The 26273-nt window shown below is 39.6% G+C and overlaps 2 protein-coding genes across 2 annotated transcripts; both read left to right on the forward strand.

Moving 5' to 3' along the window:
• The first annotated feature begins 585 nt into the window (after window positions 1-585).
• Window positions 586-8454, forward strand: neff1 (neuronal intermediate filament family member 1). Its single transcript, XM_077521130.1, has 4 exons — window positions 586-1523; window positions 3816-4133; window positions 4239-4363; window positions 5721-8454. The coding sequence occupies exons 1-4, from the start codon at window positions 786-788 to the stop codon at window positions 6055-6057; spliced, it is 1518 nt and encodes a 505-aa protein (XP_077377256.1). The 5' UTR covers window positions 586-785; the 3' UTR covers window positions 6058-8454.
• A 3474-nt stretch (window positions 8455-11928) lies between these two features.
• Window positions 11929-25997, forward strand: cds2 (CDP-diacylglycerol synthase (phosphatidate cytidylyltransferase) 2). Its single transcript, XM_077521169.1, has 14 exons — window positions 11929-12134; window positions 14525-14611; window positions 15488-15630; window positions 15697-15793; window positions 16433-16530; window positions 17391-17530; window positions 18536-18594; window positions 19032-19114; window positions 19319-19406; window positions 19515-19583; window positions 19824-19976; window positions 21896-22015; window positions 22222-22325; window positions 22432-25997. The coding sequence occupies exons 1-14, from the start codon at window positions 12063-12065 to the stop codon at window positions 22565-22567; spliced, it is 1449 nt and encodes a 482-aa protein (XP_077377295.1). The 5' UTR covers window positions 11929-12062; the 3' UTR covers window positions 22568-25997.
• The last annotated feature ends 276 nt before the right edge of the window (window positions 25998-26273 follow it).

A 26273-nucleotide genomic window follows, 5' to 3' on the forward strand; every position in this document is an offset into this window, starting at 1 on the left:
GACCAGCTTGGATCAGGACCAAGGCCAGAGTCAGAATCAGGTAGACGTCACTTCAAATGTCACATGATGAAGGAAAATTATTGACATTGTGACCTTGGGGCTAGTAAAGAATGAATTTGTGAATGTAGACGTTTGCCGTGCTGACGTTAATTAGCAATTAAATAAGTACAACGCATCCCCTTTTTAAAGAGAAATACGTTTTCATATTCCAGGGGAGTGAATGTGAGAGCATATCATAAAAATGTTAGTCTCAATGCAGAGGTGGGGATGGGAAGGGGCGGGGACAGACTGCAGTAACAAAACACAGCTGTGGGCCCACATCGATTAAATTTCTGCAAGGAGAGCAGGAAAAAATAAAAAAGTCCAATGGCAGTCACGTCAGGTGTGCGGGTGGATATAAGAAAATTCTGGCTCTTATTGATCATTTTGTTGTCGCTGAAAGTGAATGATAAGTTTGCACGCCAAGCGTTTTCATTTTGTCATGTAATGCTTGAGTGGCACGACAGCAAAGAGGCGCTGAATGAGTGAATTCTTCTCTCCCAAGAGGGTGCATGTGGTAGCAGGCCAGGTCCCCTCCCACACCGCGGCCCCTGCATCCGTCCCATCCCGTCCCGTCCCGTTGCTTCTGCGCCAGATGATGCGCAGGCGCACCCCTCCCTATAAAAGCACCTGCGGGGAACTCGATCACTGCATGCAACACGGCGCTTGAGCTCACGTTGCGTCTCACTCAACCCGGACTCCACTTCCACGGCTCGGCAAGACACCCGCAAGTGGGACAAGAAAACATGAGTTACTCCAGTGAAATGTATAGCAGCAGTTCCTATCGGAAGATATTCGGCGACGCGCCGCGAGCCGGCCGCGTGGTGATGAGCAGCAGCAGCAGCAGCAGCCCGTCCCGCGTGCACTCCTCGGGGTACCGCAGTCGCACCTACGGGTCCCCCTCGGTCATGTCGTCCAGCGGCTACCGCAGGACCGCCGCCCCCGGCCGCGTCTTCTCCTCCTCCATGATGGACCTGAGCCAGTCGACGGCGGTCACCAACGAGCTCAAGATCATCCGAACCAACGAGAAGGAGCAACTGCAGGGGCTCAACGACCGCTTCGTGTCCTTCATCGAGAAAGTGCACAACCTGGAGCAGCAGAACAAAGTTCTCGAGGCGGAGGTGACGTTGCTGCGGCAACGCAACAGCGAGCCGTCGCGCCTCCACGAGCTCTACGAGCAGGAGATCCGCGAGCTCCGCGCGCGCGTCGAGGAGCTGAGCCACGAGAAGAGCCAGATGCACCTGGACTGCGTGCAGATGAGCGAGGCCCTGGAGCGCCTGCGGGAGAAGCTCGACGAGGAGAGCAGGCTGCGCGAGGAGGCGGAGAACACCTTGAAGGGCTACCGCAAGGACGTGGACGACGCCACCTTGGCGCGACTGGAGCTCGAGAAGAAAGTGGAGTCGCTGCTGGATGAGATCGCCTTCCTCAGGAAAGTTCACGAGGAGGAGCTGCAGGAGCTGCAGTCGTCACTGCAGGCAACGCAGGTGAGCCAACTTTTACCGGCTCGATTACGCTCCACCCCAAATTGTCTACTTTTAACGGCGCTGCTGCATTGCGCAAATGAAATCAGCGGCCTTTTTGCGCAGTTTGACTGCATTCATGCGCAATTTATGATATGGCAGTTCACTTTTCTGGTCCCGCCCTTTTTGCAGTAAACTCTTATGAACGGTGACAACTTTCAAACAAACACGACAACAGTAAGACCAACATTATCAGACAAGGTTTATTCATTAGAAAAAAGTTAGTTGAATCCTCCAGAGAAATAAATGTAACATTGTTGAGCAATATGGGGGAAAAAACCCCCATTTTTAACTCGTGATAGGGAACAATTGTCCATCATTTGCGAAAAAGGGAGGGGAGTGAAAAAGGGGAGAGAGTGTTGAAAAATGCGCAGAAAAAGCGCATCATCGAAGGGTGTGGTCTTCCCAAGGGGCGGTATTGAAAACAGGCACCCTGACTTGCACGTCACACTTTATGAATAAAAGGCTTTTTTATTTGAAGCGCAGTAATAAATAAGGATAGGCGAGTACCGATACCAGCCTTTTTTTTCAAGTACTCCTGACGCAGGCGAGTACAAGCGAGCGATGGCAGAGGGGGAAGACGTTAAGTGAGTCCTCCTTGCCTGTAAGTGGCGCTAGCTTGCAGCAGTTTTTCACCAAAACTTCACCGGTTTGGAAATACTTCAAAATTGTGAATCTTAAACTAAATTGAAGAGTGACTGTGCTGGTTTTTTTTGGGGTCAAAATTAAAGGAAATATATTTGTTTAAAAATATCTTTTAATGATTTTTTTTTTTATTTGTCAAAATGTACTACTGGTATCGGCAGTTGGTATCAGTGAGTACTGAGGGTCTGAGTATCGGTATCAGTCTGAAAAAAAAGTGGTATCGAACATCCCTAGTAATAAACATATAGAACAATGTTTTGAAGCAACAATGTATTCAAACTTACTCAAATTTATAATCGGAAATTTCCACTACTGTATTTTATAATTAAGGAAATTTCAAGACCAATTTCAAGACTGTTGCCAGGTAGATTTCTCCAGGGTATTGGCACCTCCCTGCAAGCAATTTTACTGCCATGTAAGCTATCGACCGCACAGCAGAAGCTCGAGTCAGCAGTTAATCCTTCAGTTCTGTCCTCCAGCCGTCCGACTCAGCTCATTAGCACGTCGATCAAATGCACACTCACTCGCCAGTCAGGTGAATCTTGATGATCGCAATGAACCCCCCCCAAAAAAAAGAAGCACATTTGCAGCGCTTACTCCAAAATGGCGATGATAAAATCTGAATCTAAAACGCCCTTGAAAAGTGAACAGTATAACCGTAAAACCAGGGGTGTCCAAACATTTTCATTTGAGGGCCACATACAGAAACTCAGAAGGACGCAAGGGCCACATAATGTTATGAAGAGAAATTGTGTTTAGTCCTAAAAATTGTACAAATAATTTATTTGTGCTTTTGCATATTTAGAAAAGTGCTACAGTATATAAATCAATTTATTTGTAATATGGCAGTAGGGTTATTATAGTTTTGGAATTTTTCATTTTTGTTTTTATTTTGTTTTGATTTTTTTTTAAATGTAGTTAGTTTTAATTAGTTTTCAGGGTGGTTCTGTTAGTTTTTTTAAAATTAGTTTTAGTTCTTTAATTAACGCTTAGTTTTAGTTTAATTAGTTTCAGTATTAGTTTTAGTTTTTTAAATGTGTATTACTTGTTTGCAATATTTAAAAAATACCATGGGCTTTGGTTTGTATCAAAATAAATCTACTAAAAATCCCATTTAAAATAAAACAATTGTAATTGTAAAAAAAATGTAATTGTAAAAAATTGTTTCAAAATAAATCTACTAAAAATCCCATTTAAAATCATCCCCAAAGGCTCATGCATTAAATTAATTACCAAAGACTAAAACGAAGGACGTTTGCTATAATTATAGTTAGTTTTAGTTAGTTTTGTAAACCTAAAATGTAGTTTCAGTTAGTTTTCTTTTTTTTAAAAGCATCTTTGTTTTTATTTTATTTCGTTAACGAAATTGTTTTTTGAATTTTAGTTTTTTCGTTAGTTTTAGTTAACTAAAATAACCTTTAATGGCACCTGTCTTTTTCGACACCCTCCCTTCTTACTTTCACCATCTCCAAACATTTTTGTTTTTATTTTATTTGAACTTGAGTCAAATGCCATTTTTAGCACATGTCCACTGAAAACTGGACGGCGGGCCGCAAATGGCCCCCGTGCCGTAGTTTGGACACCCCTGCCGTAAAACCCTCTTCTGTCCAGGTGTCAGTGGAGATGGACATGAGCAAACCGGACCTGGCCGCGGCCCTGAAGGACATCAGGGCCCAGTATGAGAACCTGTCATGCAGGAACCAGGCGCAGGCCGAGGAATGGTACCGCTCCAAGTTTGCGACGGTGACCGAGGCTGCCGCTCGCAACCAGGACGCCATCAAGCACTCCAAGGAGGAGCTGACCGAGTACCGCAGGCAGGTGCAAGCTCGCACCCTGGAGATTGAGGCCCTCAGGGGCCACAATGAGGCCCTGGAGCGGCAGATAGCTGAGATGGAGGATCGCCATAACAATGAAATAGGAGACATGCAGGTATGTGGGACGAGATGAAGTGTTCACACTAAGTGTCAGCTTCGATGCGGACAATCACTTTTTCGACCTTGAATTGACCATATGTCAATAAATGTGTTTTTTTAGGACACCATTCAGCAGCTGGAGGCGGCGCTGCGCAGCACCAAAGGAGAAATGTCACGTCACCTGCGGGAATACCAGGATCTGCTCAATGTCAAAATGGCGCTTGACATTGAAATAGCCGCTTACAGGTTTGCAACATTTCAAATAATTAACACGTTGGCAGTAGCAGTTGTCGTCAGTCGTGCGACAATCAAACTCGGAATGTGGAGAAAGGAGGCCTGATAGTCAACTCATGTAGATGGAGGGCAGGGGTGTCCAAACGTTTTCATTTGAGGGCCAAATAATGTTATGAAGAGAAATTGTGTTTAGTACTAAAAGTTGTACAAATAATTTATTTGTGCTTTTGCACATTTAGAAAAATGCTGCAGTGTATAAACCAATTTATTTGTAATATGGCAGTAGGGTTATTATAGTTTTGCAATTTTCATTTTAGTTTTTATTTCATTTTGAGTTTTTTTTTAAATTTAGTTAGTTTTAATTAGTTTTGAAGGTGGGTCTGTTAGTTTTTTTTTATTAGTTTTAGTTCTTTAATAAATGCTTAGTTTTAGTTTAGTTATTTTCAGTATTAGTTTTCGTTGTTTTTTTTTTGAAAAAAATTACTTGTGCGCAATATCTAAAAAACACCATGGGCGCAACGTCATTATTTCAGTTTATATCCAAATAAATCTACTAAAAATCACATTTAAAATCATCCCCAAAGGCTCATGCATGAAATTAATTACCAAAGACTAATACGAAGGACGTTTTTGCTATATTTATAGTTAGTTTTATTTTAGTTAGTTTTGTAAACATAAAATGTAGTTTCAGTTAGTTTTTCTTTAAAAAAAAAAAAAAAAAGCATGTTTGTTTTTATTTTATTTTGATTACAAAATTGTTTTGAATTTGAGTTTTTTTTTTCATTAGTTTTAGTTAACTAAAATAAACTTTAATATAAATATATATATATTTAATATATATTATATTATGTTTGTTTTTTGTGTTTCTGTAAAGCGCTTTGTGACAGCTATATAGATCAAGTTGAGTTGAGTTAATAGCACCTGTGTTTTTCGACACCCTCCCTTCTTACTTTGACCATCTCCAAACATTTTTGTTGTTATTTTATTTGAACTGAGTCAAATGCCATTTTTAGCATATGTCGCGGGCCACTGAAAATTGGACAGCGGGCCGCAAATGGCCCCCGGGCCATAGTTTGGACACCCCTGTTGTAAACTGTATGTTGAAAACTGTCGCAATGATTGTCCAAAAGGAAAAACGAAAACATTTAAAACAAAAACAAGTATAGTCTCTCTGAGCCACTTGTCGTGGATGTGCATTCAAACTTAGGTTGTTGCATTTGATTAGTTCACCACTAGATGGCACTAGATTTGATACACTGTCACTTTAAATTACTGTTTTAGGCTCCAAAATATACAAATGGTGTTTTTTTTTTTGTTTTTTTTTGTTTTTCTCCAAATATTGATGTCTGGTCTTCGTGTGTGTGTGTAGGAAACTGCTGGAAGGCGAGGAGTGCCGCCTCAGCTCCGTGGGCGGTGCCATGGTGCAGTCGGGCTACCCCGGCTTCTCCTACATGTCGTCCCGCACGTACTCCCTGGGAACATACAGGAAGTCCAAGCCGGAGGAAGAGGAAGAGGAGGGAGAAGAAGAGGACAAGGAGGACGAGGACGAGGAGAACGAGGATGAAGACGAGGGAGACGACCAGGAGGGAGGAGATGCTGAGGAGGAGGAGGAGGAGGAAGAGGAAGAGGAGGAGAAGCCAAAAGGGAAGGATGAGAAGGAGAAGAAGAAGAAGGAGAGCCCCACTGAGAAGACCAGCAAGAACTAAACTGCTTGTGGAGTCATCGTCACCATCATCATCATCATCATCATCATCATCATCATCATCATCTCTCCTGCTTATAAGATATAGTGACCAGTTCTATTTTTCACTTGGTCTATTTGCGAGGTATTCCTGTTAAAAAAACGAATCAGCACATGAGTTGGATCCATCTACACTGGCAAAAAAAGGAAAAAAGAATGATCCTGCCAAGATGTTCCATACACTTTAAACAGAATTTATTTGCTTTATGGAAGCAATGAATGTGCCAATCACGACCGATACTAATCAAATACTGCACATAAGGTAGTAGCACATAACCCTTAAAGACAAAATGCACAAAGCACGACACAAACAGCCAGTCCAACTTTTACGGTGCTATTAGATTTTGACAGATAAAAGTTGGCAAACATTTTTTTTTTTAAATCATAGCACTACCAGCTATCATCATCAGCTTGTCATCTGTAAAGCAAAATGGATTGTATCCATTTGAGTCCAACCTTGTGTGTCCCACAGCGAGTGATGTGCTTCGTGAGACAGAGAAAAAGAAAAAAAAAAGTCCGCATTCACCATCCATCTTTTTTGCATCGCAATATCAAAACGCAGCAATAACGGCAACTCATCGAGTCTAGTGGGTGTTTTGCTTGCTTGAATGAAGAAATTGGTAGTAGTGAGCTATCTCTGTGTGCATATTCAAAAAATGAACAAGCGTGAAACACAAACGACATGTAATTGATCACTACGCTGACCCGCTTCCTTTCTGTTCTTTCCTTCTTTGTGAGAAGCAACCGCGTTTTTGCTGTCTATGTCAAACGCGTTTTTTGTTGAATGTAGCAAGTGTGAGCACGGCTGAGTGACAGCTGGCAGTGACACTGACAGCCACTCCACTCAGACTGCAAGTGGCAGGTGGTTCAAGGTTCCACAAGTACAGTCAAACCTGGGTTTTCGAACGCTTCTGTTCTCCACCAAATCGGTTTTCGACCAGAAAATTCGAGAATTTTATGTCTCAGAACTCGTCCCAAAAAAATCGGCTCTTGAAGTGAAAAAAGCCGAGTGTACCTGAACGCGACTCACTCGCCGAGTGCAGAAAAGGCTACAAAGCTGTCTATTCCTTAAGTCTTATGTGTTCAACTTTAACTGCGTAACTGAGACGAATCCTAATTTGCATAATTTGTAGTCTGTTCATTCGAACGCGAGTTCACGTGACACAATTTACCCTCGCGTTCGTGCGTGTGGCCACTTGAACAGAATCAGTCTTCGCCAGCAGCGATAGCAGCCGGAAGTCTGGCGCTAGCTAGCGTGTGCGTCAAAGACTGGTGGGTCCTGTTGTCCTTATTTCTTGTCTGTAACCTTCTTGCCAGAATCAGCTATAGCTTGTTCCTTCTAAAATGTTTGTTACGAATGTTTGGACGGTGTTTCCTCATCCGCACGTTACCACATAGCACTCGTAAGTTGATGTTGCGCTGCTAAGCCCGAAACCGGAAGTGTCACCATTTAGTTTCACTTTAAGAGCGCGTACCGGAAGTGATGTTCTAAATGACGCATGGTTAACTGCGCTAATTTAATTTGCATTCTGCCTTAACTTACGTTTATACATTTACTTATTGGCTTATTTTCTGTCTTTCTTTAGGAAACCACACACTCACACCCACACACACACGCATACAGAACACAAACAACCTAAACCAAAAGCTGCAAACAATGAACATATGAATGAAGATTGAAGAAATACTGTAAGTGCATTTTTTTCCCCATCATTTTAGATAGGATATCTTCTATTAAAATAAAACAGTGTCTATTTCCTTTTCTATTTATGGTAAACAGTATACAGTGCAGTTTATGGTGTAAAATAGTAAAAAAAAAACAAAAAAAAAAACAGAAAAAGTTTTTTTAAACTTGGAACAGATTAAAATTATTTACATTAATTATAATGGGAAAAATTGTTTCGGATTTCAAACAATTCGGTTTTGAAACAGCCTTCTGGAACGGATGATGTTCAAAAACCGAGGTTTGACTGTATAGGGCTATTTACACCTCAACCTTTTTTATTTGGACTCTCCTCTGTCGTCTAACGCCGTCGTTCGTCTTGTCCCACGCCCTCGCCCTGCGTTCTCCTCGACAAATGAATGAAACAAGAGGCACAAATGCATGGCCTGACTCAGAGCTTGAATACTGCGCCTGTGGTTGGAAATCATCATTCGCTTGCTGCGCGTTCAATTTAAACTTGCCTTAACCATGACTGAAACGATCAAATACAAACACCCGCGTCGTACCTAATGCTGGGGTAGCAGAGGAGTATGGATACGTTGCCAGTGGATCTGCTTAGTAGTTAACTGTGACGTACACGCTGCTAGCTCACGCAGTGATATTTCTCTCAAAGCCAAATAAAGCCATTTATTATCCAAATGTGTCCTAAGAGAATTTTCTTTTCTGTTACGAGCATCTGTAGAACTGAAATAAATGTGTAAAAAGACATGTAGAAAAAGCACATCTTTGTATAATTGTTTGGGATTAGGAGTAATTTTAAGATTTTAGGCATTTCCCAAAGATTCATTGCTTGGAGAGCAGAATGATCTAGAATTTCTCATAGAAGGACGAATGGAGCAAAACACCACTTCCGTCATGTGCTTGGTGAGGAATTAGCATTTTAAAAGGTCCAAAAAGTTGATTTTTTTTTCATGTTGCTGTCCCTTTAAAACCTTTAAAATAGAACCTATTTATACGTTTTTGGGAGCAAATGAGTTAATAAAATAAGCTCTGTACTTCCAGTTCCTTTGTTGCTCTCCGGTTTTTGCTGTCCAGCTGTGCCGTCCATGGCTGATCAGCCATCAGGCGTTACATTACGTACAAGTAAGTAAGTAGTGTGACTACTTTCTCCATTTCTGTTCTGTGGTAATAATGCATCAACCAATAATAGAGTTCATGCCAGAGGGGGGTAGAATAGTCTCACAGTACACAAAAGCATATACTAGTGTTTAATGCACAAAATTAATTTGATTGATCTTGTAGACATATTACAGAGTCCGATTGTGTTATACCAGTGCTTCTCAAATAGTGGGGCGGGCCCCCCCAGGGGGGCGCGAGGCTCCACCAAGCAGGGCGCGTTTGACCTCGGAACATGTTTTTTTTTTTTTTTTTGTATTTTGATTTTTTTTACTGTCCTGGAATAAAGTGCAATTGCACCTCCACTACATTAGGGGGCAGTGGCGCTCTCATTATTGGCAGGGAGCATTTGCTAGGTGGTGTAGCGGTTTTGTTTGCACTGAGCATGCGCGCTTTGCACACAGCAAAAAATAAAAAATAAATCAGCACAAATTATTTTATATATTTTTGATTTGCAGGTTAAAGTTTTGTTTTTTAATATTGTGCTCCTGAGTTAATGTTGGTGATCAGTTTGAATGCATTATTATTTATTGATTTTATGTAATTTTACTTTTCCGTATCATATGGTTTGACATGGTCAGTCAAAAAATGTCATTATTTTTAAAAAGTATGACGTTGTTAAAAATAATCATTATGAAATATTTAATCAAAATAAAATATTTATTACATATTAAAGAATAGCATAACACTTCATAATAACACTAACACCTCATTTTAAAATATAAAGGCCATATTACATTATTGTCGGTTATTTATCTACAGGATTTGTTGCATTTGCAATTCTCTAATCCTCTTCACTACTCTCTTGAGACTCTTTGGGATCAAACTGTACTGTACATGCCAGGCATTACCATTTAATCACAAGCCTCCCTTAATGTTGATTGATTACATCTTGCTATTATTTTAAATGACTGAAACGTTTACTTATATTGACTAATGTTACAAGTGACCTTGTGGTATTAAGTGCTGACTTGTAAATTGACATCGGTGCGCCTGCCTCCAGAATATTCTTCGGTATAAGTTTTACAACATTCCAATTTACCGTACTTTAAAAAAATAACAATGTATTGTCAATGCATAGATAGCTTAATATTCTATTTAAGTGTCATCTCTGCCCAAACATCGCTCTGTCCTTCTGTCTGTCTGTCTGTCTGTCTGTCTGTCTCTTTGCTCTCGCCCTCCACCTCCACTGCTATATATAGACTTCTGCATTGCAGATGTCCCAAAGCTCTGCAGAACTGGAGGAGTTGCTGAAGAGCCCCTGCCAAAAAAAAAAAAAAAAAAAAAAAAAAAGGACTGTTTTTGTAATCCATTGTGCACAAGTAGGATATCACCAGTCTGGGGCGCACAGAGGACTGTGAGTCTGCAATCTGTGAGCGTCACACTGCAGTGAAGATGAGGTACCACAGTCACACCTACTGCAGTCGTAATCACTGAGTGTGTGTGCGTCCATATCAAGTCAGTGGCTATATAACCTGATTGGATGGGTATTAAGAACTTTTTATTTAAAAAAAAAAAAAAAAAAAAAAAAAAAAAAAGTCTTAATAATGTAATTATGTTATCTTTTTAGAACATAATTCACAACTTGAGTTTCAGTATGATCTGCTCAAGTTGTGATTGTTAATAAACTAACGATTAGTTGATGATGCTCCCTGACAATACAGCAATCTTGTCGCCCACATCCCAGTTATAGCCATCATCCTCACCGACTACAAGCCAAGTTAACAACACCCTGCTTTGGGATGTCAGATAATATCGAGCCGTTGGATCTTCAGCGTTCGACCCCCCTCCTGCTCATTTCTGTTGTAACGAGCAATCATGTATTTATATAACTGCTGACACGCCTGCAAACACGCTTTCACGCAAACGCTCGCACTCAATGAACTCTTGCTGCCACTCTGTGGTAAAAGTGAAAACTACAGTGGAAGAACACACACCGCCATTTATAATGAATAGCTATTGAAAACATCCAATCTCTCTCTCTCTCTCTCTCTCTCTCTCTCTCTCTCTCTCTCTCTCTCTCTCTCTCTCTCTCTCTAAAACGAATTCTCGGTAATGTGTAACATTGTGTGGGCAGCAGTGCAACACAATGTACCGGAGACCACAATATTTATTTTTCTGCGCTTCTGTGACGTCACTCGCTGCGTCCATCATCAAGTTAGCAAATTCGTAGCGCGTGTTGCGCCCCCCCCTCCCAAAATAAAAGCACACCAGCACACCATTTAAAACTAAGTATAATCTACACACAACGATGTTATAAATTAATCATCTTAAAAGACTTAAATCCGATATTTATTTTTTAAAGAAATGTATAATTTAGCAAGATCAATAATTTCCCTTCCTATAACATCCCCCCCCTCCCCATCCTCAAATTTTTTTCAGTAAAGTCTCATGCCTACCAACCCCAAATTTTCTTATCACCGCAAATGGTTGTATATAATTATTTATCCCTATTATTTTATTTGCTTTCTATGCAGTCAGCGCGTTTGTCAATGTTGTGTTTCCTAATTTTAATTACAGCTGTAGTTACATTATTACACCAGACAGTAGATGTCTGGAGAAAAACAAAACAAGACATAACAAAACAAAAAATAGTCTTCATTTAATCTACAATGCATGTTTTGGGAAAAACAGAAAACAGGACTACCTGGAGGAAACACGTCAAGCTCCAACCCCACACAGGAAGGCCACCTGAGATTCGAACCCGTGACTTCAGAACTGTGAGGCAGATGGGCTAATCCACTATACAGTATCACTGCTCTGCACAACATTTTCATGACATAAATTATTGGGGGTAGGACTAGATAAGCTTGCACTTCCTACTCCATTTGAACATGTAAATTCGGACTTTACTAATAATTATTTTTGATTTGTTTAACTTTGATTTGTTTTCTTTCACTTTAATTTTATATTTTGTATTGCATTTATATGTTCAATAAACCAAACCAAACATGGTCTAACTAAATGGAACACTTATTCTGAAAAGCGGAAGTTAAGTTCCGCTTCACTCCCACTTAATTCGGCGGGGTTTTAACCTAAACTAAAACCGTGCAGAATTTTGGCCAGAGGAAATCCAAGTGTCACGGAACCACAGGACCTTCGCTGTTATCGTTCGGCCGTGGTTTGCTAAGATGACAGAGATGAGGCACCGTGGAGCCAAAGACACCGAAGCGACGTTACAACATCAGCCGCCCGAGGACAAGGTAATGTTAGCTTGGACACGCTCCTGTCATTGCAATGTGATGCTAACGCTAGCTAGCCACCTAGCTAATTCATTTAGGACGGTGTTCGCGTTAGTACATCACGCGAAAATTGTGGAACCCTTTAAATGTGAAAGGGGTGTTGTATTAAAGACACATTTATCTTGAGACGCCGTCGTTGGTGTTGTTTTAATAACAAACTGATTCCTTGCATATATTGACTCAGCTATCGTCATGGAACAATAACAATAACAGCCAGAGCAAATTCAAAATTCAAACGTCATGTGAAATACAGTATTATACACCCTTTACTGACTGAGATGGAGCGCATAGTATTCAGTAGGTCTACTGTGCATCTCATCTGTTCGTCTCATCCATAAACGTCGGCTAGAAATTGTGGAAATATATTCTTGGTTGTTTTTACGTCCACGGTTACTAGCCGTGTTGAGAGTGGGCTGATAGGGTTTGCAACTTTGCCTTGCAACATACACACGCGTAAACAGAGACAGGAAATGGGTTTTGTTGTTGTCAAATTGTGGGTGGAATGTGGAAGGGGGCGTGGCGCAGTGATGGATGTGGGCACGGTGATTGATTAATTAAATTAATTAAAAGCTTTTGCAAAAATTTCAAATGCATCAGGATTCATCATGAGTTATGACCTGTCCAAAAACAAATGACCATTTGTTAACTGGACTGTCAAATATTTGTATGAATGCTAAGTCAATGGTAAGCTTTTTTTCCATGGGCCAAATGCAACCTAGTTCTGCAATAGGACTGTAGACTGTTGTATTGCGTGAGATTTCACAATAAAATTATGTTTACAGGTAAAATGCGAGCTACTTTGTGGCAAGTCTGTCACTGAAATACACGAGTGCAGCCAATGAGTCGAATATGATTCCTCTAACGTCATCAGTGATCCTACCAAGCCAGGGTTGGGGAATTCGGGTCTAGAATGTATAAATCCTGAAACAGTTTGGCTTTACTCACAGGTGCTTCTACTCAACAGGTGGAGATGAGCTCGTTTACCTGCCAGCAGAGTAGAAGTCGCTGTGGCTAAAACCAATCTGTTGCAGGATATTTACTTTCTGAATGTGGATTACCCACCCCTGTATACAAGACCCACATCCGCTGTTAATCAGTGGTGTCAAAGTCTGGCCCTCGAGGGCCTGAGTCCTGCATGTTTTTAAGGTTTCCCCACACAGCTGGTTCATATTTAAGCTCATCGGCAAGCTCTGCAGGAGCCTGATAATGATCCTGGTCATTGAATCATGTGTTTTCCAGTCGAGAAACCTGAAAAACATGCAGAACTCAGGCCCTCGAGGACTGGATTTTGACACGTGCTGTAAATCAACTCCTTTCTTCTTCTTTTTTATTTTATTTTTTATTTTTTTAACCTTGGTGACATCTTGTTGTAGACAATTTCTAGTCTTTGCACTAGTGTCCATCTGCCTTCCAAGAATCTGTGACTCATGGTCCCACAGAGAGACTAACTTCTCAGTATTTCAAATATGTGAGATGATGGTAACGTTTCAATAAACACTGGGGCGACACTGAACCATTAAGTGTTGAGTAAGATAGACCACATGTCATTCCTGAATCGTTGAAATAGGAATTTAGAGATACTGAATAACGTATGAATACTATGACAGAGTCCTAGTAAAGTAATGACGATCTTATTTTCAAGTGGATAAACTCTGTTTCGGTCTCTCTCCATCTGAATCATAGTTTGTCATTGTAAAGTAAAATCACATTGTGAATGCAACTAGGGTAACGTTTACCCCAGAATTAGTTGGGGTCTCAATAAAATGTGGAATTGACATAAGATGATTTTTGATTGTCATATTTAGTCATTTTCAAGTATGTGGTCCACATATTGTAATTTCAAAGCAGTTATGGTCCATTTTAATGGTTGATATATACTCTCGATTGAAAACAAAATCAAAAACACATTTCTTATTTGTTTTATTCGTATAGTGCCTACAGTGGGAGCAGAGAATGTTCTTTTGTTTTCGTTTGTTTTGTTTTGTTTATCTTGTGTAATAAATTTAACACTCCAAAAACAGGAGCTCCAAGTTCCCTGCGGTCTAACAGGAATAATGAAGGGGGAGTAGTGGGGGGGGGTGTTTATGTTAGACGGTGGGCTATTTTTAACCCAAGCATCCTGAAAGAAGACCATTGTCTCCATGGGAACCAGCAGATGTAGAATGATTGATTTTGTTCGTGCGTTTCTCGATATCGAGAGGATTTGTTGTGATGATATTACAGGATGTAATCAGATTCTATGAATATTCAATCTGAGACATTATTATTCCACCAGAATTTCTTGTAAAAATGTGACTGTGTGTTGTTGATTGTGACATTCGCTTGCTGAGTCTTGCCTTTTATGTTGCTAGAAGCACAGCGCACCGTCAGTCGACCATCTGCTCTGCGGTGATGACTCCAAGCCTAATTTGGTCACTGCAGCACAGGGGTCAGTCGAGGTATGAAGAGTTTTTTTTTTTGTTTTTTTTGATTTTCCTGTGTTGCTGTGTGATTGTTCAACTGAACACATAGTTCTATCTTCTTTTTCAAAGGCAGAAGAACGAAATAAACTAAAATTCAAAAAACAATTTTGTTCACGAAATAAAATAAAAACAAAAATGCTTCTTAAAAAAACGAAAACTAACTGAAACTACATTTTATGTTTACAAAACTAACTAACTATAGCAAAACTATAATAATTATAGCAAACATGTCCTTCGTTTTAGTCTTTGGTAATTAATTGAATGCAAGAGCCTTTGGGAATGATTTTAAATGTGATTTTTTTAGTAGATTTATTTTGATATAAACCGGAATAATGACGTTTGAAAGTATGTCACACAGAAGTGACGTCATCTAGCAGCAGCCAATAGAAAAGCACCAAAAGATGACATCGCTCCAATGGTGTTTTTGAAATATTGCGCACAAGTAATAGACATAAAAAAAACTAATACTAATGCTGAAACTAACAAACTAAACTAAATCTAAGCATTTTTTTAAAGAACTAAACTAATAAAAACTAACAGAACCACTCTGAAAACTAATCAAAACTAACTAAAATGAAAAATTCCAAAACTATCATAGCCCTACTGCCATATTACAAATAAATTGGTTTATATACTTTAGCATTTTTCTAAATATGCAAAAGCACAAATAAACTATTTGTACAATTTTTAGGACTAAACACAATTTCTCTTCATAACATGATGTGGCCCTTGCGTCCTTCTGATTTTCTGTATGTGGCCCTCAAATGAAAAAGTTTGGACACCCCCGGTTTAAAGGTACAGTAGGCACGCGTGTCACTATTGAATTGCTGTTATGTGTGTTTTGCTTTTTAGGGTTCAGACAGTGAGCTAAGGTCGGAAAAAGACGGCGGGACAGACAGTGACCCCAAAGTGGACTCGGGGGTCCCCGAGGTGCCAGTGCCACCCGATGACACACCAGAAGTGTTGAATAAAGCCTTGTCCGGACTCTCCTCAAGGTGAATTGACATCACCTTCCTTCGTCCTTCAGGAAGCAAAAATGTTCATGTCGTCATCTCCTTTAGATGGAAGAACTGGTGGGTTCGAGGGATCCTTACACTTGCCATGATTTCCTTCTTCTTCTTGATCATCTACTTGGGCCCCATGGTGCTTATGATGATTGTGAGTATGACCAGCAGCAATCATGGAAGCTATGTGATATTATACAGATGTCTTTGGCCACCACTGTCTTAGTTTTGGATGTTGTTGCAGTGTTGCATTAAAAAATAAAATAAATAAATAAATAAAAGAAAAGTCACAGTTTTAGAATTAGAATGAATATTGGATGAACGAGCAGTTTACAGATGTTCATCTGGCACTGGTTGTCCTCTATAAAGTTCATTTGTTAAAAAAGTTTCAACTTCAAATCAAACAATTTCTAATGCTTCATTAACTCTTTTTACTGCCACACGTTATCAAAACGTTATCATTCACGCCATCCTTGAAATCATTCTATATTTCATCAGATTTCGTCATGTTTCATTCTAATTTGGCAGCCCATTGAAGAGATACAATGCTGCCATCTGGTGGCCATAGTTAGTGAGTGATTTCGATTCTACCACCCATTGACCAGGCAGCGCTGCACTTAGATGTTGCACTTCCCATTGTTTAAAAACAAAAAAAAACGTAGTTGACGTCATTTAACGTTTATGGCGGTATACATCGTGATTTGATTAACCGTGATTAAACGTTTTTGGCAGTCAAAGAGTTAATATGGATGATCCTTTTCCTCACTTGTAAATTGTGCGTTTCCTTGCATAGGTCCTGTGTGTTCAGATCAAATGCTTTCAAGAAATCATCACCATCGGTTACAGTGTTTACCACTCGTATCATCTGCCATGGTTCAGGACACTCAGTTGGTGAGCACCTACACGTACAAAATGACTTTTTTTTTTTTTTTTTTTTCTTATCATATTGTCTCATATTTTGTCTATTTTGATGCAGATGTGCTGAGGTTTGTTGTCTAAACTGTTTTTGTTTTGTTTTTTTAGAGTAGGTATTAGATTGTAAGTCAAAGTAAAGCAGGGCTGCAGTGGTATACGGTAGAACTTTAAATTTGTATTCCCTGTGATGTTCATCCTTATCATGACAATCCTTGTCATGTCATAAACAATAAAAACAACTTTGAGTGCCTTGAAAAAGTATTCATACCCCTTGGCCTTTTTCAAAATTTTGTGACCATAGAAACTTGAATGGATTTTTTATTTTTTTTTTGTGACAGACCAACACAAAATAGCACCTTACATAATTGTAAAGTGGAAAAATAATGATATATTGTACCTTTTTTTTTTTTAAAAATCAAGCAAATATAAATCTTAAAAAGTGTAGTGTGCATTTATATTCACACCCTGGTCCTCTGATATCCCCTATCAAGTCCCATTGTTGCCTTCAGAAGTCTTGTAAAATTATAACATTTTCATTTCCACCTCACAATTATATGCTACTTTGTGTTCATCAACTAAAATTGCAATAAGTTTGTGATTATGAGGTGTAAAAATGTGCAAACATTCAGAGGGTATGCATATTTTTTCCAAGGCAGAGGAAATATTCTGTAGCAAATTGGTGAAGACGGTTTTCCCTTTCTGATTCCCTGCTCCGAATCCAATATCTTCCCATCAGGCGTGATGCTTTGCAGTTTTGTTCTTATAAGAGACACTTGAACACGCATGTTGCCGTCGTAAAGCGCGTGAGATAAGCGTGTCAACGATCTTCCCGACAGGTACTTCTTGCTCTGTGTCAATTACTTCTTCTATGGCGAAACCGTCACAGATTACTTCTTCACACTGGTGCAAAGGGAAGAGCCGCTTCGCATCCTCAGCAAATACCACCGCTTTATCTCCTTTGCCCTCTACCTCACAGGTACAACACTTGAATCACACTAGCTACAGTAATTATTAAAGCTATTTGACTAATCTCTTTCATTGTCATGGTAGTGGTCCATAATCACTGGTGGGTTTGAGCTGCCCGTTTTTTTTGTTTTTTTTTGTTTTTTTATGTAGTTAATGCAAGCAGAAACATGTAGTTGTAAAGGGCATAGACTGAAGATGCCACATATGGATTCCCCTTGTATTAGATAAAATGGAAAGTCTTGGTTTCTTTCCTCTTCAGCCATAAAGGCTTTGGGGCTATAAAAAAAAAAAAGAAGCAAGACAATTTTTAATAAGAGCTGATAAGAGACAAGTGATTTGTATTGCCATTTTATGACTGATCTGCAAGGGCACCGTCTCGTCAGTCCTCACACTAAACGATTATTAGGATGGAGCAACCTTGAGACACTCTGCTGCATAATCAACATTGGGCCTTTTAGCTCAAGTCAGATTAGAATGAATTGGTTTCTTGAACTCATTCACACCCACCCATTTTCACTAAAGCAACCCCTTTACTGGATTTTGACTGCTTTTGCAAGGCCCACAGAGTATTGTGTTCTATTGCTATAAAACGTGGAATCTACCAAAAGAAAAATTTGCATCTCTTCTTTCATCAGGGAAAAAAAAAGGCTATTTCTATCTGTGTCCGTTTTGCAGCAATTGGCATTAGAATATAGCTAAGTTTAATCACAAATCTGTTTAAAACAGTGCGGAAGAGCGTTTTTTGCAACATGGCTCTGTTTGATCTCTTATACTCTGCTGTCACCCGCTGGCTCTTTTTGCAATAACTACCATTGCTTCAAGCGTTTTCTTCAGTTCAGAGGCTGCATCAAAGCCTTCTGTATGCTCTAGCATAAAAAAACAAACAAACAAACAAACAAAAACGTATAAATACGTCTTTGGGAGCAAATGAGTTAAAGATGACCTGAATTCTGACTGAATTGATTAGCCTGTAACGGACATTGCATTGCATTGATTGAGCATGTTCACACTTCAGGTTTCTGCATGTTTGTGCTGAGTTTGGTGAAGAAGCACTACCGCCTTCAGTTCTACATGGTAAGTAGCATCCGTCCTGAGGGAAGATGGGTTATTAATGAGGCCTGCGAGAGGGAATCAGTTTGTGTGCGCGTTGGGGGAAGTGGTTGCCCTAGATATCAAACACTTTGAGAATCGTTGGCTTAGAGAGTGGGAAAAGAAACAGGTTGATTTTTATTGTATATATGTACAAGAAATTGACTCGTTATTTCGTTATTGTATATTGGAAATTGATTTGTGATTTTAATGACTCGTAGGCTGGCTCTTACATCCGCCCAAGGGACTGCCAATGAAAATTAGCTTATTTTAGCTAACTTGGGCAACATTTACATTGTAAAATGTTGATTAATATGCATTAGCCCTTTCAAAATAAATAAATACAAATCAATTATAGACAACTCTCTGTAGAAATTGGTGCTCAAAAACTGGAAACCTGTTAATTTTTCTTATTCCATCAGTTTGGGTGGACTCACGTGACTCTGCTGATTGTTGTGACGCAGTCTCACCTCATCATTCACAACCTGTTTGAAGGGATGATCTGGTATGTAAACACATTTTGTTCAATTTGCAGAAAATGTCATGCTTGAAGATGTTTTTTTTTTTTTTTTCCTAATGTGCAGCATTCAAAATCACAATAACGTAGAAATAAGGAGCAAAGGTGTTGCAGGATTGAACCCAATTTTAAACAATTTTCATTCTCTTTTTTTTTTTTTTTTTTTTTTTTTTTTTTTTTTTTTTAAATCAGGTTTATTGTGCCAATTTCCTGCGTGATCTGTAATGATATTATGGCCTACATGTTTGGCTTCTTCTTCGGCCGCACCCCTCTCATTAAGGTTGGTCCATTTGGTGGCGCACTGTTGATGCCGTGTTCCGTGTGTTAGGCTCCATGTTCCATGTGTATTAACGAGCTGTACTACATACTTGTGCTGTGTCATCTACAGCTGTCGCCAAAGAAGACGTGGGAGGGTTTCATCGGTGGATTCTTTGCTACCATTTTGTTTGGCATCCTGGTGACTTATTTTTTTTAGTATTATATTGTCTTTTAGGCAAATGTAAATCAATGTTTAATTCTCTCGTGTGTCTCTGCGTGAAGCCAAACAAGTAGTTTAGAATCCTGTTTCAAATCATCAAAACTGTAGCTTGGTGAAAACATGGCTTCACTTGGTTTAGATCTTCATTTTTTGCTACATGACAAGTTACGCATCATCACTGCAACTAAGTCATCTTGAAACCTTGATTTTCCCTCGCAGCTCTCGTACGTGATGGCAGGCTACCGCTACTTCGTGTGTCCGGTCGAGTTCAACAACGATTCCAACAGTTTCCAGGTGGACTGCGAGCCGCCGGAACTTTTCCAGCTTCAGGACTACAACCTTCCCAGCATCCTCGAGTCTGTCACTGGATGGGTGAGTCCACGGCATTGTGACATGAAATGCCCTCACACTTGGATGAGCAAGAAGTGTGGTCGTACCTTGACTTGACTCTTTCCATACATAAGACTAGGGGTGTTAAAAAAAAATCGATTCGGCGATATATCGCGATACTACATCGCGCGATTCTCGAATCGATTCAATAATCGCCAGAATCGATTTTTTTTTTTTTTTTTTTTTTTTTTAGGATTCACACCTTGAGCATGGAAGAATGTTATATGAACGGAACGTTAAGCCTTAATATTTTATTTTAATGCTGTTCAAACATGAAACAGATTACAACCTCTATAAGACTGAAATTTCAGATAAATAAATAATACATTTTCATATAAATCTTACACTCTACAAGCTTACTGATTAGTATTTTCTAAATTTGAATGAAAAAAATCGCAACAATCGACTTATAAATTCGTATCGGGATTAATCGGTATCGAATCGAATCGTGACCTGTGAATCGTGATACGAATCGAATCGTCAGGTACTAGGCAATTCACACCCCTACATAAGACGTATCAATACATCACCATGTAGCGTTTTTTGTTTTTTGAGTGTACAGGAGGGTCCGACGCATCTTCTGACTGAAGGATTAGGCTTGACTGCAATGTTGTTTAAAAAAAAAAAAAAAAAACTGCTAGCACGTGTCAGAAAATGTAAGCTCAGCCAGTATCATGCAAATAACCTTGTCGCCGAAGAAGAGGAGGAAGTGTAGTTTTTTTTTTTTTTTTTACATTTCTTTATTCGTTTAACTTCAAGTGTACACCACAATAAATGAACAGTGAAACACACAAATACATAAAGAGAACACTCACAAGGGGCAGCTCCAACTATTTTAAGATTTGACAAACAAATCCTTGTATGTACCAGGCTTAATGCTACGTTCTCACCAAATCCGAAAAGGCGAACTGGAACGCTTCATTCGCGAGAGTTTTTTTTGGAACGGTTGCCACTCATTCGGGCTTTCGTGCGCACCGGAGCGGAGGAGGCGTGTCCCTTGGTGAACAAGGAAGTGGAGCACTTTAGCGAGTCAACAAAAAGCGGCCGCCGCCAACTACATCCACTTCTTTCCTGGGACAAAACAGCTGTGGCACTATTTTCTCCTTTTTTGAGGTACGTGATAGCACTTTTTGCTCTTTTTTAAAAAAAAAATTTTTTTAGTGGCAATCTGGCGGCCGGCATTTGTGCTAAAAATAGCTTTGGCATCAATAATAAGCACTGCTGCTAACTCGGTACAGTTCAAAAGCAAGTAAACAGAATTACCAGCACTTTCTTGATCATCATTCTGTCACGGCTGGCCGTGTTGTTGCGCTCGGGGTGACAAATAGGCGAGCACGCCGTGTGTGACGTTGCACGTACTCAAAGCCGATTGGCTACCGCGAGGCGAAACGCGCAAAAAGTTCAATTTTTTTAACTTCGGCGAATGTGCGGATTTTCGTCGCGAATGTGCGGATTTTCGCTGGCGCGCGAAACGCGTCATCCGCGCCGCTCCCACGCACTTTCGTTCCGTTGCGCGCCAACTCCATTGACTACAATGCAAACGCGCCGCCGAATCGCCATCCCTCGCTTTTGGTGAGAACGCAGCATTAGTTAGCCAGTTTCTGATGTCACTCGCATGCCACTTGTTAAAGTAATTGCACTTGATGGAGGCGGTATATTTCCTCATATTCTCATATTTTTTTTTTCTGCAATACAGTGCTATTTTCCTTCATTAAAAACATACCAGAAATGCTGGTGGATTGTCAGAGTCGGGAAGGGATTACGGGGATTTCAGTTCATCTCAATGAGGGAAATTGATTTAATACACGAGTACACCGAATGTGGTCACAAAACTTAATTGTCTTTGTAGTTGTGGCGTCACTGACTGTCTCCATCTAATCTTGTCCCACTTGTGTCTGCAGACCACAGTTCGTCTCTATCCGTTCCAGATCCACAGCATCGCCCTGTCCACGTTCGCCTCCATCGTCGGACCATTTGGTGGATTCTTCGCCAGCGGCTTTAAGAGGGCCTTTAAGATAAAGGTACGTCGCTACTTTTGCATGGCCTGGACCTGGGCTTGCTTCTCAATATGTTTATCAAATATTTAGATGACTAGGCCTAGGTAGTTAACTGGTTTAATAGTTTACTGTGTTTGTTTTAAAGTCTAGGTTTAAATAATGGCTAACCCTAGCTGGCACTGAGCCGGATATGGGACTTCTAAGGCAATATTAAATATGTTGTTTTCCAGGATTTTGCCAACACTATTCCAGGACACGGTGGCATAATGGACCGATTTGACTGCCAGTACCTCATGGCCACATTTGTAAATGTCTACATTGCTAGCTTCATCAGGTAAACAATCAAATGTTTGTTCAAAAACTCTATGGTCGTTTCCCGAAGTGTTTTTTGTTTTTGTTTTTTGTTTTTTTGATTGGCATGATTTGCTACTTCCTCTCAGGGGCCCCAACCCGAGCAAGGTGATCCAGCAGCTTCTGGCCCTGCGTGCCGACCAGCAGCTCTACATCTTCAATTCTCTCAAGGCTCACCTAACAGAGAAGGGCTTGCTGCCCGCGCTGGAGGAGGCGATCGCCTAGAGCGGTGACACCGAGAGGCTCTGCGGGAGACTCGCAGTGCTTTTCCGTGACTAGGAAAAAAAAAAAAAAAAAGGAAAATCAAAAAGGCACCCTCGGGTCATTCCATTTCATTTGGGTATGAGTTGTGTGTGTGTGTTTCCATGCCATATGTGAATCACAAGTGTTTGTTGGTTCAAGTACTGTACACTTTTTTTTCCATTCAAGCCTTTCAGTCTATTCCCACTGTTTGTTGAAAAGCGTTTTCCACCTGTACACAATATTCTTATATTTAATTGTGCGTCTTTTTTTTTATTGCACTGCTCTCAAATGTCACTCACTGTATTGTTACCCTCTCTATTGAATTATTTTGTTGTCAATTTTAGTATTTATAGTTTTTTATATGTCAGCTGTGTTGTACTACAAACGCCAATTCCAATGATGTTGGCACATTGTGTAAAACGTAAATAAAAGCAATGCATTTTTTTTTTTTAAACTAAATTCAATTGATTAGACTGCATAGAGAAGATATTCAGTGTTGTAATTGATACTTTTGAGGGGGGGGGTCAAATAGTCACTTATTTTGAATTGGTTGCCAGCTACACGTTCCAAAGAAGCACGTTTACCACACATCACCTTTCCTTTTAACAACACGCACTGTTTGGGAACTGAGTACATGAATTTTTGAAGCTTTATCGGTGGAATTCTTCTGCTCCACACGTTTTTCACTGGGAGACAAGTCTGGACTGCTGGCAGGCCAGTCTAGTATTTGCGCTCTTTTAGTACAAAGTCACACTGTTGTAAACACATGCAGAATGTGGCTTGACATTGTCGTGCAGAAATAAACAGACACTGTCTCTGAAAAACTATCTTTTGCTCGGAGGATGCAAAGTTCATAATTTCCAATGACAATTTGTAATGTGGACTCATCAGACCACAGCACAATTTTTCCACTTTGTATCAGTGCATCTCACGTGAGCTTGGCCCCAGAGAAGCTGGCGTCATTTCTTTGTGTTATGTGGCTTTTGCGTTGCACGGTAGAATTTCAACTTGAATTTGATTTAAGCTAACCACCATTTTTAGCAACATGTTTGCAGGGATAAAAAAATAATTCAAAATAATGTTTATCAGTTTAATGTCTTATTTTGAAGTGTATTCAATTGAATATAGGTTGAAAAGATTTTGCAGATAATTATATTTTTTTTTATTTATTTATGTTTTACACAATGTCCTAACTATTGGAATTTACGTTTGTATGTCTGGGAGTTTTTTGTTTTGTTTTGTTTTTTTGACAGATGGTCATAACTGTCTGTGTATATTTAATGGTCTTTTCACTGCCACTCATTTCACAATCTGAACCACATCATATGTTATGTATTGTCATGCGGACACATGTAAGTGAAGTCTGAATGATTTTGGCAGGGTCAAGGGTCAGGAAGTGTTACGTATCTACAAGTCCAATCTTTGTTTGTGCGGAGCACATTTTGAGGTCAATGCAGAGGGGGCAGAGCACCACGCTTGTTACTGACAAATTCTATACCAGTTGAACACAAACAAAGCTTTTGTTGTGCTAGTAATTTTATCTCTTGAAGTCAGACATATTCCATATTTTTGCATTATGTTATATTGACTGTCAGTAGTAATTCTGATGATTCCTCACAATGCTCAAAGGGAACATTTGGATCCTTTCACTGCCATAGTTTGACCGCTATATCGAGCGTGTGACAATAGTGAATCTTTTCGTGAAGCAGTCAGGGTTCATTCGCGGTTCAATAAATACTGCCAAGGGTTATGTTGAATAGTAAAATGGAGTATTTTGCAGTATTACGTATTCTCCCACCGTTGGGGTCACCTACTGCCACTCTTGATTATGTTTGTATTTTGTAATTGGAGAAAATGTGTCAGTAAATGTAAGTTGGAACAGCTTAAGGACACATTCACTTAGATTTAAAAAGACAGTTTTATACAAAGTGTGGTGGTGAATAACTTAAAAAAATAAGATTGCTGTTATTGGACACGTTTCAAGTCATCCTTTAGTGCTGCAAAACTAGTATGTCGTTCAATTCTGCCAAGCAAAAGTGGTCTTTGAAAGTACGTACTACTTTTGTGTTTATCTAGTTTATGTTATTGATGTATAAGAAGGTGCAATCGTGTGGCCCACGTGGAGTTGACATGTTTACATTAGCAATATGGACATTGAGGTGTGTCATCAACCTTTTGAACTCTTAGCTCACACTTGCTCCATTATGTTTGTGCACATCCATTTGGTCCCTATGTGCCGTTACAAGAGACATTTACATCGTCAAGTATTTGCTGAGCTCCCCTGTCGACTTGCGCTGAATCTCCGCAATGTGTTTTCGGTTCAGCCCAGATAGGAATGTAGCAGTGACTTGCGGGTCACTTGTTGGTCCCGTTGTTCTCCTCGAGTCAGTCAACCTTTTCAGAACATGACCCAGACAGGAAATCAATCACATCCGGACTAAGATATCTCCACCAAATATTTTTATTTTTTTTTCCACCCTAGAAGTCTTTGAATTCAGGCTCTTTTCTTATGAATCACTGAAACTAGACCAGATGTATGTTGTTTTGTTGTTCAAATGTAAGTCAAACATGTCATTCATACTTTCCATCGGACAATCACTATAGCCATAAGTGTAAGTTTATCCATGAAGTATTTATTTGAGCAACTTCAAAGTTATATGATACATTTAAGATTTTAGAGCTATTTTTTGGTGTGCTTTAATATTTTGTATAGTGCAAGGGAATATTTGAAGTTATGCTGTAATTTAGGAAAGGACATTGCAATAGCATAGAAGTATGCGCTTTGTTGCAATGAGCTGCTTGTTTGACTGATTTGTTGGCTTTTCTGCGCTCTCGTTGCAATGCAGTTAGACGCTACACAGATGATGCTGTTGTGTCCTTTCATCAGGACTTTTTATTTTCACTTTTTAAAGTTCTTAGTACAGTACTGCATTTGTGTCCCTGTGATGTTTTTTTTTTTTTTTTTTTTTCGCCTAAAGCCCTGTACTTGTTAAAGGCAGCCACTAGAGGGAGGAAGAGCACTCAGTCTGCTCATGTTAGAAGAAACATTTGCCAAATATGACAATTTCAAAATATATTTAATTTCCGACTCATAGCACGTAGAGGGAAAACTCAAGACTTAAACTAGAATAAATCATTTGTGTAACACCCAGAAAAGCCATTGTGGACCATAATTACAATACTGCCAAGCAGGACCTCTTAAAGAATGTATTCAGTGGTGGTGCAACATTTCTTAACCACATATTGATTTTTTTATTTTTTTTTCTCCCCTGTAAATCAGTCCAAGTTGTATTATTCTTCGGCAGTTGAGTGCTTTGTGTTGTATATTTGTCTATACAAAGAAATGTACTCTTGATGCTAAAATGTACTTTGCCTTGTCGGAAAAATAATTAAAAAAAATAGATGCTAAAGATGTTATTGTCCACGTGGTTTCGCTTCCCTTATGTAATTTATTCCCAGCCCCATTCTACGTATCTTTGATGATAACTGAGACTGCATTGCATCTTTGTTCAGAGGACATTAAGTCACTGACATACCTGACGTGTGCGGCAACATGTTGACTGTACCAAAAGATGACGAGCGTTTTATACAATTACATCGAACTTTTTTTTTTTTTTGTCATTTAAAAACGCCGGAGCATTTTCACGAATCACCTCGAAAGAAATGTATACAAAAAAAAGTGTGAACG

Source organism: Festucalex cinctus, chromosome 5, assembly GCF_051991245.1.
Source record: "Festucalex cinctus isolate MCC-2025b chromosome 5, RoL_Fcin_1.0, whole genome shotgun sequence".
Taxonomy (NCBI): Eukaryota; Metazoa; Chordata; class Actinopteri; order Syngnathiformes; family Syngnathidae; genus Festucalex; species Festucalex cinctus.